This window comes from Branchiostoma floridae, chromosome 18, assembly GCF_000003815.2.
Source record: "Branchiostoma floridae strain S238N-H82 chromosome 18, Bfl_VNyyK, whole genome shotgun sequence".
Taxonomy (NCBI): domain Eukaryota; kingdom Metazoa; phylum Chordata; class Leptocardii; order Amphioxiformes; family Branchiostomatidae; genus Branchiostoma; species Branchiostoma floridae.
In genome coordinates this window covers 12,206,769-12,222,870 of record NC_049996.1, presented here as the reverse complement: position 1 = coordinate 12,222,870, position 16,102 = coordinate 12,206,769, and the positions used below count along the sequence as shown (strand labels likewise).

Here is a 16,102-nt window from a genome sequence, read left to right as displayed (position 1 = left end):
CAAGCTAAACAACTCACCAAATTTGCATTTGGCTACAGCATTACAGAGCAGTGAAGAGGTTAAGAGTCAGAGGTCACCATTTTTTAGGAGACAAGCAAGATGGCCGCAAGAAAACCAAGAATCACAGTGCTGAGCATGGTTTAAATTCCAACCCGGCGGTTCAGAATTCACCTCATGCACCCACAGCTTCTTGATCCCCTGAGGGCTCTCGGTGGAGTCGACTCGCGACAGCAGGACGCCCTGCACGACACGAGAGAAGTCCCGCAGGTTGAACAGGTAGTGCGACTTGGCTGGCGTGGGGAGGAGGTTGTTCATGGCGCTCTTGTACACCTCCACGGTGCTCTTCACCAGCTGGTCAGTCAGCAGTGCGTACTCCTTACCAAAGGTGCTCCTGAGGATGATGATGAACAAGATAGTGTCAATTCTACTATGAATCTTAGTTGCTGCCAATCTGTACCAGAACACTGCAAAGAGCTTAGCAACAAACTACTTCCTATCTTCACCAGCTGATCAGTCAGCGGTGCGTACTCCTTACCAAAGGTGCTCCTGAGGATGATAATGAATGAATGACATAATGTCAATCCTACAGTAACTGTGAATCTTTGTTGCAATCAAATCTGTACCAGAACACTTCAAAGAGTAAGGCACAAACTATTTCCTACCTTAATGGGATATGGTATGCTAAAGAGGAGTTTTCAATGATCCTGAGACTAGAAAGAATTCTACACATTATGTGTGTGCTGATTCAGAAGTAGATGAACTTCAAGGAAAATAACAGAGGCAATTTTCTTTCTTTTGGGTATAAGAATTGTGGCTTTAATTTGAGAAATTCAGAATCTGCATTTTGGACCAGTAAATCTTTGTTTGTATTCATTGATTTTTTATTACGTTTTTTTGCTTCATTGCTTCTATTTTTTGTCCACTCTGATATCTAAGGCAACCCTCCACTATGTCCTGGTTGCCCCATACCTGATGTTGAAGTGCCAGTCAACAATACGTGAGAAGATGGTGGACATGGTCTCATCGTCAAACTCGTTGATCGTGATGGTGTTGAAGTGGCGCAGGAAGCGAGGAGTCAACGGGTTACGGCCACCACCTGGTCAAAGGTTAGATATATTTTTAGATATCAAGATACGGTGCCTTCACTCAATATATGTATGAAGATACTTTGATATACATGTAGTTACAAGGACCACTTTGTCATGCATTTTCATCTTGGACAATTGCAATGCATACTTCGTATTACTTTTGCTTGGCAATGCTGAGCTACATGTGCTACAGAATCTTCCCTCTAGGAAATCCTAACATGACCATTCAGTTTTACAGAATGAAACTTCTGTTCTAGTTCTGCCGCATCATTTCTTCGCAATTTTTTTAATCTAAAATTTTCTTCAACATTTATCACCTTGACAAAACCAGGTCTTCACTCAAATGACTCCGGAATAAACATTCCACACACTGGCCACAATTCAAAGAGAAAGCAGTGGTACACTTCAGTGGGTACCAGACTGTTGCAATTCTATGGCTCTCTGCCACATGACACAACCACATGCAGGTTTTTCCAACCCCCTGACCATGCTGGACTGCATTTTCCACAGTCTGAACTGGACCACACCTTCTGGCAACCCTCTTAAAGAAAAAGTCCTCACCTGGTGGTCCCATACCACAGAGCAGCTGGATGTCGATGAGTTTGAGCATGGAGCAGTCCTTCAGGTCGTACCAGTTCCAGTGGTCCAGCCACTGTCTCAGAAGCTCGATCGGAGGCTGGGCGCCATAGAACTCTCGCGCCGGCATGTTGGTGTCGTCAACAAAAATGATCTAGCAGTGGCAAAGTTAGAGAGAAGAGTCTTATCAAGATGTTAGATTAAGGAGTCTTATAGCAACTTTATAGAGGATATGCTAGTCCTGTCCTTGGTACTGAAATTGTTGTTCAGGACATACTGCCTTGTCCTTGGTGCTGAATCCAACTAAAACTTCACACAAACTGAGCCGTTGCTCAGTATATTTACACATATACATCACTATCGTGGCCAATGTTTTGCTGAACCCTTATTATTTGCTTCTCTAGCTCACATCATTACGCTGTCCAAATACTAGTCCAAAAGTCCTTCTACAGCAACAGTTACTTTCCACGAGCTGCAAAATTATGGACTCTTTCCCTGACAAGTTTTTCCCTGCCAATTATAACTTACAAGCCTTTAAGTTTAAAACAAATGTTCACTGCCATCTCCATATTAAGGAAAGTCAAACCCAGGGTTCTAGCCAGCATCTGTCTTTCCATCCTTTGAAGGAATTTTGCAGCGGGGGACGGACAAAAATTTTGCCTTTTCTGTCCTCTGTGACGGACAAAAATCGGCATGTTAAGATATTAATTGAAGCAAGCTGAGTCTACCAGCAAAATTTGCCCCTCAAAATAAAGGAAATAGCGTTTCAACATTTTCCCGGGGGAGTAAGCCCCCAGATCCCTTTGGATTGTCACCATTAAAAATCCAGGGGCCAGAAAAGAATTTCAGGCTGGCTAGAACACTGAGTCAAACCACAGTTTGTACCATTTTCTTCCCCAGAGGGGGTCCGAAGACGCCCTTTCTGCGCTTGTCCAGTTTGGACATGATGATGTCCTGGGTCTGGTTGGCGCTGGTCTGGGCTGAGAAGTTCTGGATCAGGGTCTTGTAGTTGTCTGGATTCAGCTTCAACAGGAAGTCCTACAAGAAAATGTTCTCTCGGACATTAGTAAACCATACAATAAAAACTATAAAAAATTCAAGTTGAGTGTGGCTTGGTAGTCCTTTGGCCTACAGCTACAACTTTGAACTGACCATGTCACAGAGAATACTGCAGCAAAAAAAATGATCATCTCCAGAGGAGTCACAATCATGCATACATGTATATATTGTCATGCAATATGCAATGCATTCCTATACAATGTATAGAATATAAGCATGTTAGATCATTAATACACTGCAAAACATGTTATTGTCTCATCCAGTATAGTTGCATGAATGAAAATACAACTGTTACAAAAGACTCACTGACTCTTCATTCAAGTCTGATTCTTTAACCCTATCAGATCTAACTCAAACTCAGTGACCTGAACTTCAGAACTGTTGACGTTCTTTATAATTGAACACCAAAAAGTACTTAAAAGGGGGGTCCACGAAGGTTAGAGTCATCATAAGTCTGCCATCTCAAAAGACTTGCATTCACTTTCCTGGGTGAGTGAAAATCTCCTGGGATGGCAAACCTTCCATAACTAGCCTGCCTGAACATAGCCCTGACTTACCTGGTCATGACTTACCTGTACTTAAGTAATGGGATTGACTTCCTGGAGTTATTTTGCTCTTATGGGGAGGCCAGCATAAAGGCTACACTCAACTCAAACCACTGACTGACTGAGATGTACATGTACACTGACTAGGACAACTCACAATACAGGAAATAGAGAGAGGACGTTTTAACATACGAGCAGACATGTAAGCTATATGTATGACGAGTACATGCAAGACAGCTGTCTACGTCTTTCAAAAGGGGTTCTGTACATTTATTTGCTAAACAGTACTGTATACAGTTAGCGAGTCTATTAGAGGGAATGCCACACGTACATTACTATATGGCATCTTATTGTACATTCACCTTCATTAACTAACTCTTCAAGGTTTCACATGCCAAGGAAAATGTTGTAGTTTGAAAATGTTGTTTGTAATAGTTTGATACTAAGTGATCTAAGACTATACTGTCAGGGAGGGGAAAAGAACCTTAACGTGTGGGGTCATGCTGTTATTATTAGTTACACACACTCAGACAACAAAGTGTTAGTATCACTGCACTGAAAAGTTTTTTAAGACCTTAAAAGTGCTCTTAAAATTCATAGCACACACACTGTGACATGCACACCTGTTAAACCTTATGACACCTTCAGACAATGACATAGCCAGCAATCACCTTAATCCATAAAGGCGTACACAACTTACAGCAAGTTGTGACTTTTATGTACAAAGGTGGTTACTGAACACAGACTTACAGTCAGATAGACAGATTTGCCGGTGCCGGTGGGGCCGACAAACAGCATGGGTTTCTGGTGCGTGACCAGCATCTCCACAAGAGCAGTATAACGCACGGTGTCAATGGTGGGCACGATGATGTTGTTGAAAACGCTGTCCTTCGGGATTGGTGGAGCATCCCGGATGGTCTCAACCCAACGTTCCCAGCGTCCAATGTCCTAAGGAAGAGGTTATGATGTTAACAATTAGTGCGATGCCATAAAACTGAATGTTGACAAGTTACATTGGGGTATATTTAAGGACTAACAGTACTGCTGATTTTTGAACATATTGCAAGAATGAATATTAGTAAGCTTTTCCATGAAGTTCTCATATGAAGCATGGAAGATTTGCCATTGGCAGAACATGTATAGGGCTTGAAGCAGCATACAATGCATATCATACAGCATGAAAACTGCATCAATCTGTTTTTAAATACAGAGTTAAAAGCATTTTGAAATTATTTTGCACTATAGGAACAGTAGATAGCAACGCATATGTAAAATGTTATGTAGCCTGTGTTAGTGCCAGTAAACACAATCAAAAGGTTAAGTAAATTTTGCAATAAACTTTCAACATAAGTTTCTATTTGGTTAGGGGAAAATTGTTAAGTCTATATCTTGAGCAAACAGGACAAATGAAAAGCTTTGCTACTGATCTGTTAGCATCTGAATCAGATAGATGACAATGATGGAACAAAGTTAGCACAACTTTGCATCAATTGTTATGGATATTATTGCAAACCAGCTTTCTGCAAACAATGCACTTGCAAGTTAGAGTGTTAGCAAACCGCAACAACAGCAAGAAAAACAATTACAACTGAACTTCTGCAGTGGCACTGTACATGTATGTTGTGTCATTCGACTTGTAAAAATGTTACCATGGAACATGCAATCCAACAACAATGTTAACACTTCATTGTACCTAAACGTTGAAAACCCTATCCTAAAACTGCAAACCTGTGTTATTTGTTCTACCTAGCCCTACCTCCTGTATAAACTTATAACCATAGACCATGTCTTCAGGAGGGATGGGGGTTATCCAGGGTTTTTCTAAAGGCTTGGGACTTTGTTCCTCAGTGATGTCATATGCTTTTTTTAACTCTGGTGAGATGGTTCCCTGGAAAGTGTGACATCACAAAAAATTCTCCTAGTCACGGGTAATACATACTATACATACATCCATGAGTAGACCACTTTGCAAGTTTGTGAAGCATTCAAAGACATCATAAATGATATACTTTTAGGATAGCCCCTGAAGTGTTGCCAAGATGAGGGAAATGCCTTGTAAGCTAATTTGCATGTCTTTTGTAGCCTATATGTAGCCAAAAATCTAAAGCAAATGAGGCAATGAGAATGAAGCTTTTTTTGGCAATGCCTAAGGGATGGAGTCCCTTGTTTTTACCAGTAGAATGACATGCCTGTGGACCAAGAGGATGGGAGTTTAAATCCAGGCTGTTGTCACTCACAAGACATTAGGGTGGCAGTATTTTGTAGTTGTCAAAAAGAGCTAAATTAGAAAGTTTTCTGGCATACTAAACCTGTAAGTATAATCACTGTTTTGTGGTCACTGTCACTTTAATTTGCAATCTTAAAATACCTACAAACTTGCATGGTGGTCTCAAGGTAACAGCAGCATCTTAAGTATAAAAGTTACCTCCTTGATGAGCCTATAGTCATACACAAGACCTTCCTTGGGGAAAGGCATGGTGTACGGTCGGTTGGGCGGGTCCACGGTGTCGTACAAGTGGAACTTCACTCGCGTTTCCTCCGAAACTCCGTTCTACAGTTTCCCCCAATTGCAGTGGGGAATAGTACATTGTGCAAGGGGTGCATGGCAAGATGCAATGAGGGGGAAGAATCATTGTGCAATGGCAAGGGGTTGGCATGCAGGAAGCAGGGGTTGTGCATTGATTACATATATGGTGCAGATGTGGCATGAATGGCAAGATAGGAACCCATGAACCATAATGATAATTTTAAATGTTTAAAGCATTAAAAGACATTAAGTATATGCATGAAGTATGCAGGGAAAGTTTAGAGATGGAAGAAAACAAAACAAAACAAAAAACAACAAAGTAAGTACAGTGAAACACAATACATGTAACTGACAAAAATATAGGAGATACTAATCTGTCTCCATTAACACCTTATACAGTACTTAATCTCCAGACTATAGCTTCACCACAGATATACTAGGGCACACCAATTTGATTTTTTACTACCAATGGCGGGAAGTAATGAATTTTGTAAATCCAAAAAAACATAATCAAAATGAAATTGGAGTGCCCTTTACATAGCTTACCTTTATCATTCCCACGTGCACACCTTTATCACATAAAACAGATTAATTTTAGAAAAACTATGTTCAACTTACACATTGTTATCGTCTGTGATACCTTATCACCAAATGTGCTCCGGTGGTTTCCTTGACTTCTATGATGTGTATGTATGTTAACCTTAGGGTGCTTATTGCTTTTAACCCTCAGCATGCTTTGCTCATCTTTAATCTCCTGTACTGAAATGTTTAACTCTCTTCTTGCTAAGTTCTGTGATATCATCAATACGAATACGGACGTATCAATGAGATCACTGTAGCAGTGAGATTCAGGATTAACACAAAATTTCAGTTTAGGCTTAGGAAAAATGGTTGTGTTTCTGTTTCTCGACACTAGAAAATCCCTAGATTTTTTTTGGTAGACAGTATAGTCACATATAGTTTCCATTTAGAAATTTTTTTTCAGAATGCTTTCTATTGAAGTTAAAACACTACTTGTCCCATCTAAGGAAGGATAAATGTACCAGATTCCACAGATTTGTAACCATTATACACAAAATTGAAGTTTGAAAATATAAATGTCCTCATGCATTTTATTTTTACTTTGATAAATGTTTTGTATCTCTAGAGTTTTGGCTAAGAAAAAAGATTTAGAAAAAAAACATAATCTAAACCTACCGACACTAATTTTTTTCAGACTGAAACAGGAAACACAACATTTTTTCCCTAGGCCGTTAACACTGTTTTTAAAAGCTGTAGCATGCTGAGAGTTAAAAGTAACGATCCTTACTCCCATGGTAATGTACATGTAGGGACGTGCACTGTGCACGGTTACCTGGTTCATATCTATCATTCTGGCAACTTTATCACTGATACCATTCTGAGGTGCAGGATGGAGGGAGAACAAAGCAATGGATATGCATGACATGATTGCACCAATCAAAGAAGCACTGTTGGTCTATATAGCAGTATGGGTGCACAAATGGAGTTCTTCATAAAGAAAGATATTTACTAAGAATTGAGATTTCAATCAATGAGAATAAAGGTCCTAAATTGCATATCTCAAAGTAGCCATAAGAATTTTACAAGAAGTTATCATATTTACTAAAAAGCAAACAGGATTTAGCAGATAGATACGGCAATAATAGCAGTTGCAAGAATATTGTCTTTAGTTTAGATACAAAATAGTGAGAGATAACAAGATCTTAGTTAGACATGTGCAGATATTTTGAATTCTTTCAACTGACAGAAGAAATAGTACCAGTTTTTACAAAGTACAAAATGTAAGTTTCAGATTGATTAGACATCACATTTTGTAACATTATTCCCTTACACATAAAGCATTTACAAATAGCAAATCATTATTGCATAATACAACAAAGTAACCCCAAATAAATCTAAGTTGGCAGTGTGCAGACAACAAGGGAAGGAAGCTCTGTCTTACCTCCATGATTTCTCGGAAGAGTTCGTTGAACTTGTGGCGTCCGTTTAGATCCACACTGGCCCCGAGGGACCAGACAGCAGAGAAGAAGAAGATGCACTAGAAATAAACAGATGAAAGTTTAAACAATGAACTTCCATTTTAAATACATCAATATATACTTTAGGCTTCATAGACTTACTGTACAATGTCATTTGAAAGTCCATTATAGGGCAGTTTTCAATGTTATTCATATTTTTTCAACAATGGCTACAAATTCCAAAGTCTCTGTTCAGTTTGCCTTTATTACTGATATCAATGCGTAGAAACAGTGTTAAACATGGGGAGATATCTAACATATTTTTGGCCATGCCTCGGGGACAGTGCCTTTTTGGTTTCCTCTGAAGAGAGGTGATGAGATACATGTACAGACATAACATCCCTTACCTCTAGCCAGGAGCAGATCTGTCTCTCGTCCATGGCCTTGACCTTGGCCTCGTCCTGGAACTCATCCATGAGGGAGTCCATCAAGTTCATCAGCGAATGGGCCAAGTTGGTGTCATTGGTGGGACTCAGCTCCTGTAACAGAAAGGGTACAATAGGCTCCTTGTCAACTTACAGGTAGGAGAGATAAAACACCATTATAGCCTTTTGGGGGCTGTAGGAGCAGTGGGTTGTTAACCACTGTGTCTAGGATACAGTATTGAAAAAAGGAGAAGCCCACTTCTCTTCTTCCATCACCTTTTACCACCCTAACCAAGTCAGGTACTCATTTATACATGGTTGAAGTGTAAGAAGTTGTGTAAAGTGCCTTTCCCAAGGACACAATGTCTAGCCAGGAATGTCAGGAATTGCACTAAGCTATCTACTTATACTCATCTCATGATGATCAACAACAAAAAGCTGAAGTGACTTATTGGGACACATCATGTTTGAAAGCAGAAGGAAAGTAATGAAGAAGCAGAAAAAGACAAAGAAATGACACCAAATACATAAAACAAAGCATTTTACTACCAGCACCTCAAGTATGATCTGTGAGAAAATGAATTTCTGACCTTTACGCCGCCCTTGCGGATGAACTGCATGCAGGGAGGACAGAAGCGGTCAAACAGTTCTGTGATGATCTTCTTGTGAGCGTCGGTGATGGTTGAGGGGAGGGTGTTAAGCCAGGACAGCATGACAGGCCGCCAGCCCAGCATGTGGGGCTCCATGTAGATCATACCACAGCGGGATACCTGGGGAAATACAGTTCATTGTTAGCATGGTAAGATACAAAGTATGTTCTGAAATATACACTACTTTGCTCAGTTCGAGGCCAAGAGACCATTTGTGGGCACTGAACAAAGCTGCCAAAAGTTGCTAAAAGATGGCAATGAACGTTGGTTTTAAAGACTTTACTTGTCAGGTAGAGAGTACCATAATTTTGCAATCTGTTGAAAGAAGCTGTTGCTGTGGAAAGGACTTTGAGACTGGTAGTTGAAAAGATAGCTAGGGGATAATCAAGTTGTATGCTACAAGTAAGATATAAGGGTTCAGCAGAACAATGCCCATGGAGGTATATTCTGTTACAGAGAGGACCAAGGGTGAAATGGCTCAGTATATCAAGATTATTTAGTTTGTGAGTTTAGTTGGGTTCAGCACCAAGGACAAGGCCAGTATGTCCTGAACAACATATTCAGTACCAAGGACAGGGGTAGTATATCCTATATAAAGTTCCTTTAAGGATTCCTTAGTTTGTGTGAAGTTTCGGTTAGGTTCAGCATCAAGGACAGGGATAGTCAGACCAGAAGAACAACTTCAGCACCAAGGAAAGGTACAAAGCATATTCACTGTTCGGTTCTTTTGAGCCTTCTAAATGTCTTGACAAACATATTTCACATTATAGAATTCCATACAGACTGAATGAAGAGAAGAAGTTCAAGGAAATCTGATATGCTGTTGTCTTTGTTATCTCTCTGATATGAATTGAAATGAAAATACTGCAAAACCTTAAACATTTGCAGTCGTTTTTATAGCAGTGCACCACCTGTCCATCATGAATTTATTATACTGTGAATATACATTCTGGACTTAAAACACCATTAAAAAAAAACCTTCAACTTAAATTCCCTGTGAAAATAAATGAATCTACGGTACATACCGTGGCAGGTGAAGCCACCTCCAGATCCATGGGTTCAAACATGAGGCTCATGGGAGCGGACATCTGGATGATCTCTCCGCTCATCAGGCACAGCTTCTTGTTGTCGTCCAGTACCGTGTTCATGTTCTCAATCCAGATGGCATCCACGGGGCCATCAAAAATCAGCCACTTTCTGTCAGGGGTCTGTCAGATTCAAAAACAGTTGATAGAATCATAACTTCTGTGAGATTTTAGGAGATGAGTTTAAGTGTCATTTGTGTGCTCAATCCAGATGGCATCCACTAGGGCCGTCAAAAAATCAGCCACTTTCTGTCAGGGGTCTGTTAGATTTTTTTAAAAATTGATATAATCATAACTTCAGCAAGATTTTAGGAGTAAAAGTGTCATTTTTGTGCTCAATCACAAATGTATACTTTTGGTACAGCTGACCAGCTATACATGGACTATACCACACTACTTCCAAGGAGGAATCTTTGGCCTATATTGCTGCAGTGCCTGAAAGTACTGCCAGGAGGCAAAAAATCACAATGTTTCTTCTGGACCTCAGTAAGTAATCACATACTGTAAATGCATTTAAGTTCGCTGGGATTTAATTTCGTGATAGCGGGAAAAGGACTTTTCGTGGTGGATTTAAGTTCGCGGTAACACCATAGACTGCAGTCTAATACCATAATAGAAAAATGTTCGCAGTGGTTTTAAGTTCGCGGTGAAGTGGTCACTGCAAAAACCACGAACATTTATCTACCGTAAACATTTCTGCATTTACAGTACCAAAATTTATCTAAAAAATTCAAACAAATCCACCAAATACAGTAACCCAATCAGAGATAACCCAATCAGAGGTGACCCTCCTTCCAAGAGGTTACGAATGAGAGCCTTAGAATTTCAATGATTGACACTTACCTGAGAGGAGGCGAACGCCCTGAAGCTGACGGCCAGGACACCATCGGACCACTCGTGTGACACGGGGTCAAATGAACCGTACAGCTGTCCCATGGTGATGGCCTTAGGGTTCAGCACGGTGATCTGAACCTTCTGGATGTACTCATCACTGTTGTCCTGGAAACCATGCATACATTTGCATAAATTAGTGGTGAGGGTACAAGATCATAGTCATATAAGAGACGTTATCTTAGGAATCATCTCAATGTCAAAGGAGTTTTAAGTCGTACAACTACTCATCTTCAAATGACATCAAAGCTGAATATAGTTTAGAAACAAAACTTAATGTAGAGAAGATTCTGGACAAAAGGCATTCAGAGATAGCTTATATCTATAGAGAGTTTTTTTTCTGTACATCCATTCACTACACACGAATGAATGTTGAGTGTACTAGAAGGTATCAGTTGGGTGCTAGCATGCATTAAGTTAAACATATAACCAGCATGCATTAACATACATGTAGTACGAGCATGCATTAACATTGTTATAACATGCAATTTAGCAAATTGCTTTTCTTTCATTTGTGTTTCTATAACAGAGAAAGAAATATTGAGGTTAAAGTTGTGTGCTTGTTGGATGTTGGGAGGGGGGGCGTATAAAGTAACATCAGTCATTGGTTACATTTTGTGTTTCTTTGCATGGAGAAGGAAAATTGATTAGGGATTATCATTAGACATTTACAAGAGATGTCACAACTACTTAACATGTAAGATGTGCCAATGCTAAGAGATTAGTAGGTTTGAAGGAAAAACAATCATTTGCTTTGGACTGATGAGACTTTGACACATAGAAACAAAACATACAAGACATGACACACTAAGGATAAGATGTTGATCTATTAGTGCTTTACATATATCTGAGATTAGGCCATACCAATTTAATTTCTTGGTTCTCATATCTCCTTGAAATATTTTCAGTTTTTATAACTTTCTTGAGATGCAATCAAATTGAATTTCTATTTGTCATTTTGAATTTCTCACTGATTCTGTATAATCCCCTTGCTCTCATAAGACAATAGACATGCATGCAGTGGAAAATTGAAGACAGGAAGTGACATGACCTTTTCTTGGACCTTTGACCTAACTTCCTGCCATCATCCCTGACATACCTAGCACATGATAACCAGCCACTCATCTGCATTCAAATATTTAGTAAAACTTTTTACTGGCATACTGACAACAAAACCAATGTACACGGAGGTAAAATGAAAGACAAGGACTTTCTTCAGTTAGTGGCCAGTATGTGCCCAGAATGGTGCATGTGTTGTCTTTTTTTTCAACTACAGTCAAACCTGTATTAGGGGCCACCTCTACAGAGGGGCCACCTGTCCATAGTGGCCACTTTTTGTCGGTCCCTTGGGTATTTTATCTACAAGTTACCACCTCTATACAGAGGCCACCTGTCTATAGTGGCCAAATTTGTCCGGTCCCTTGAGTGGCCGCTATAGACAGGTTTGACTGTAAAATAAAAATGAAGCAGAGAGCCAAGAAATCATATTGATGCTGCCTGATCACATTGTGCAAGATTGGTGAAGAGGGGTGCAGAGTTTATCTGTTAGCCAACTATACAGTCACAGTGTTAGTACCAGCATGTCACCAGCCGAGGGGAGGTCAGCAGATCCTCGATCATCTTTAGGCTGTGTACAGGGGACACCGGTACGTGAAGGGTTAATCACACAACTCTAGAGAGCACACCGGCAAACAATGGTTAATCACATAACTCTACAACTGTGCACACCAATTAACAGTCGCTGAAGTTAATGACATTCTAGACACAGTTTACATGTACATGATATTAGTTGCATTGCGCATAAAGAAATGCATAGTTTAGCATAGGCAACAAGTCTACTTTTATCTTGAGGGAGAGGGATGCAGTGGTTACTTTAAGGCAGTGGCACACATAGTTAAAAGACATGCATTACAATGTCATTACCTCAGGGGTCTGTAAGATAACCCTATATGCTACAGCAGCTTTCATTGTTTAATAGACCAATCCCATAACCCAGCCACTTCAAACAATAGAAATAAAAATCTGCACAATTTGACAGACATGTAGGCACTTTTTCATTGGTTGAACCACTAACTGCCATCCTCTTATTGGTTAAACTCCAAATTGTGACGGACAGCTGGGATCGGCCTATTAGCATGCTGTGCTTCATTTCACCATTGTTGAACATCATTAGCCCTTTGCAATGGAAAGCACCTTTATCACAATGTGCTTTTAATGTGACATTGAAGAGTGCGCACTTACTACGAATGGGTGCCAAGAAAGTGTGTCAAAGTGCAGCCGTGGGAAAAAGTGACATGTGAGTGAAGCTTAATCCCTTACGCACACTATACCACTACCTGTAATGCTTCTTCTCTCTATATGCAGATTGTGATGTTAGTGATGAAACAAAACAATTCAAAGTTATAAAACATTACAGCAGCATAACTATATGACTGACTTACAAAGTAAATAGCTTCTGAAGCAGTTAACAACAAAATCATTCATTCTCAAAATTTTCTATACCCATTGCTGAAACTACAATACAATACAAACCAAAATTAGGAATACACTTGGTAATTTACAAATGTGACTGAGATCTGTGACAAATGTTTATAATTTCCACCTTTTGAATGTGTTTCAATGATGTAAAATATATGCACTATTACTTCCTAAAAGGTATGTAAAGAAGTAGGAACTTACTTTACTTAAAGAAACGAGTGGAATATAGACTTTTTGTATCATTTTGATGTTAAATAATGTCCCTTTGCACCATTGCCTTACCTTCTCACACAGCTCTGTCAGGGCAGCAGCCAGCACACGGTAGGCACAGGTCTTCCCACCGAACGGCTCCCCAACAATCATGAAGCCGTGACGCACGATCATCATCTCATAGATCTGTGCAAAGATAAAGGTTTTGATATTCATGAAAACCTACTCAGTAATAACATGTCCCTGTGGTTCAAGTAGTAATACAACCCCACTGCTTGGCCACGTTGTTCAAGTTTCTTGGATCAGTGGGCTTAGGTTTGATTCCAGGGTTGGTCCCAGCTTGGACGGTTGCAAGGGATTGTAATTGTCATTATGGATGGTGACGTAAAGCAGCTCGGTGCAAGAGCCAGTTTCTTTCCTCTTACTTTCACTCAATCCATGCTCTTATTTCAACCTGAATCATTACATCCATCTTAAGTTCACTCCATCTTCTGTTCCATCATCTCTTCCATCTAGCCATTCATCCTTCTGTACTTCACACCCACCTGTAGGATCTTGTCAGTGAAGAAAGGTGTCATCTGTAGGTTCATCTTCTTACACTGGTTAGAGATTGCCTCTGTCAGTGCTCCGTAGTCTGGCTCCGGAAGCTTCACGCCAGGGAACAGGTCAGAGGTGATGCCCTGTCAAACACAGTCAGAAACAGTCAGCCTGAGAAGCCTGATAAACAAGCTTAGTATTCTTTGTATCCTTTCTTATCACCTCTGCATAATGTTATGATCTATGTGTCTGCTTGTTTGTATTTCCATAGTTAATTCCATATACCTGATATATAGGCCCAATTCACCACAGAGTGACAAAAAGTGAAGGGCAGAAGGTCAGTGTTGCCACATAAACAGAAAGTGGAGTTCAGAGTTGATAAAATTAGTCTTTCATCAAGCTTGAACCTTTGCTTACAACTGACAAATATTTCAGACTGTATAAAACATTTATCAATTTATCAGTTAAGGTGTAACATTTTTAGTATGGTTTGGACACAATCGTAGCTCACCTCAAACAATGGCAAGTCGTGTGCCAAGAACTTTGGCAGGTTGACGTCCAGGATGGAACGCAACATGAGGATGTCCTCATTCTCCTCCGGGTACTTCAGCTGTGGAAATTAGACACAGGAAACAAGGGCATTAGATTTGTTGACATCTTCTAACATACTACAACAGGAAAACTACTGAGAGGTCTGTTGTTTTTATTTTTCTTTAACTTTAAAACTCAAAAAAGCAAGCAATGATATTTGTTTAATTCATATAACAGTCAAGATATTCTTGAAATATTCAACAAAGAAGTAACAGTTCACATCAAGCTAACAACAGAAATATGGTATCATCACAGTGGTGGTCCCAGTACCCTACCTTGAGGTTGCCTGCAGCAGTCAGCACAGACTTGACAGCCCTCATGCCGTAATCGTAGTGATGCTGGGATGACAGCTGCTCAGAGCACAGACGATATGTGGCCACAATCTTCACGGACAGTGGGCGGGCCTGTGTTGAAAAAGGCAAAAGAGGTGAAAAATCTTTACAAATTGACAAAAAAAGGCTGCCAGGAGGCAAGCAAATGATGTGCATGTTCCAGATTGCTACAACTACCTACAGATAAAGTATTGCAATCCATTTACGGCAACTCCATCATACTGCGCTTGTCCATAAACAACTACCTTGATGTATACTCACGTTGACAAACCCACAGGAGTACAGCACAATTTCTGAGATCATAGCGTAGTCCGGTACCATCATAGCAACGGGGCGGAACAACGCCTTCAGGTTGTCGGGCAGCTCGGAGCGCCCGGCGTACCCAGGGTTCATGGTGATGAACACAGAACACGTGGGGTCCAGTTTCAGCTCCGTGCCCTCAAATGTCAGCATGTCAGAACCAGAGTTGATACCTGAATGTAGGGAAAATTCAGTCTAGTTTTCTCATTTCATGCAAAAAAAGTATAACTTTATAACTGACATGATGATCAGAAGTTGCAATAAAGCAGAAATTCTTGGCTAAGCTAATTTTACAACAGCTGACTGAAACTCCCCTGCAGGGCTCTAGCCAGCGTCCATTTTTTCTAAACCAATCCGTCAACCGGACAAAAATTCTTGGTGGAAGCTACAGGCGGCTTGGCGACGCTGTCCACGGTCAGAAAGCCACACACTGCTATTGTTATGATTGTTGACTTAGTGTGTCGGCACCCTTTTGCATACAATAATCTCATTAAAAACCCGTTTTTCAAGGTCTCAGTTCCGTCTTTCTAACTTATTTTCACGGTTATCGCGACAATGGGAATTGGCTGACAGAAAAAAATTTCGAGCTGGCTAGAGCCCTACTCCCCTGTGCCCCAAAGGACTGTTCCATTAGTGGGAGACCTAAACTATTCTAAGTAATCTAACAGTTTAGGCATACCTCTCTGGATGGTAAGGATCTGCTGGGCGACCACAGACAACACTTCCAGATCAATCCGGTTAAACTCATCAAAACAGGCCCAGGCACCCGTGCACAGCAGACCTTTGAAGAACTAGGAATGGAGGAAAAGAAGCAAAATGAGCAAATACA

At 40.3% G+C, this 16,102-nt stretch overlaps 1 protein-coding gene across 1 annotated transcript in view; it reads right to left on the bottom strand.

Annotated features, from left to right (window-relative positions):
• Positions 1–16,102, bottom strand: part of LOC118406252 (dynein heavy chain 7, axonemal-like) — a 62,937-nt gene that overhangs the window by 27,356 nt on the left and 19,479 nt on the right. Inside the window, 19 exon segments of the mRNA XM_035806181.1 lie at positions 172–391; positions 970–1,096; positions 1,650–1,818; positions 2,550–2,702; positions 4,019–4,216; positions 5,694–5,819; positions 7,150–7,194; positions 7,759–7,854; positions 8,182–8,313; positions 8,790–8,969; positions 9,875–10,057; positions 10,778–10,933; positions 12,402–12,452; positions 13,586–13,699; positions 14,059–14,193; positions 14,562–14,660; positions 14,917–15,045; positions 15,235–15,446; positions 15,953–16,064. Coding sequence (XP_035662074.1) covers positions 172–391; positions 970–1,096; positions 1,650–1,818; positions 2,550–2,702; positions 4,019–4,216; positions 5,694–5,819; positions 7,150–7,194; positions 7,759–7,854; positions 8,182–8,313; positions 8,790–8,969; positions 9,875–10,057; positions 10,778–10,933; positions 12,402–12,452; positions 13,586–13,699; positions 14,059–14,193; positions 14,562–14,660; positions 14,917–15,045; positions 15,235–15,446; positions 15,953–16,064 — 2,637 coding nt within the window.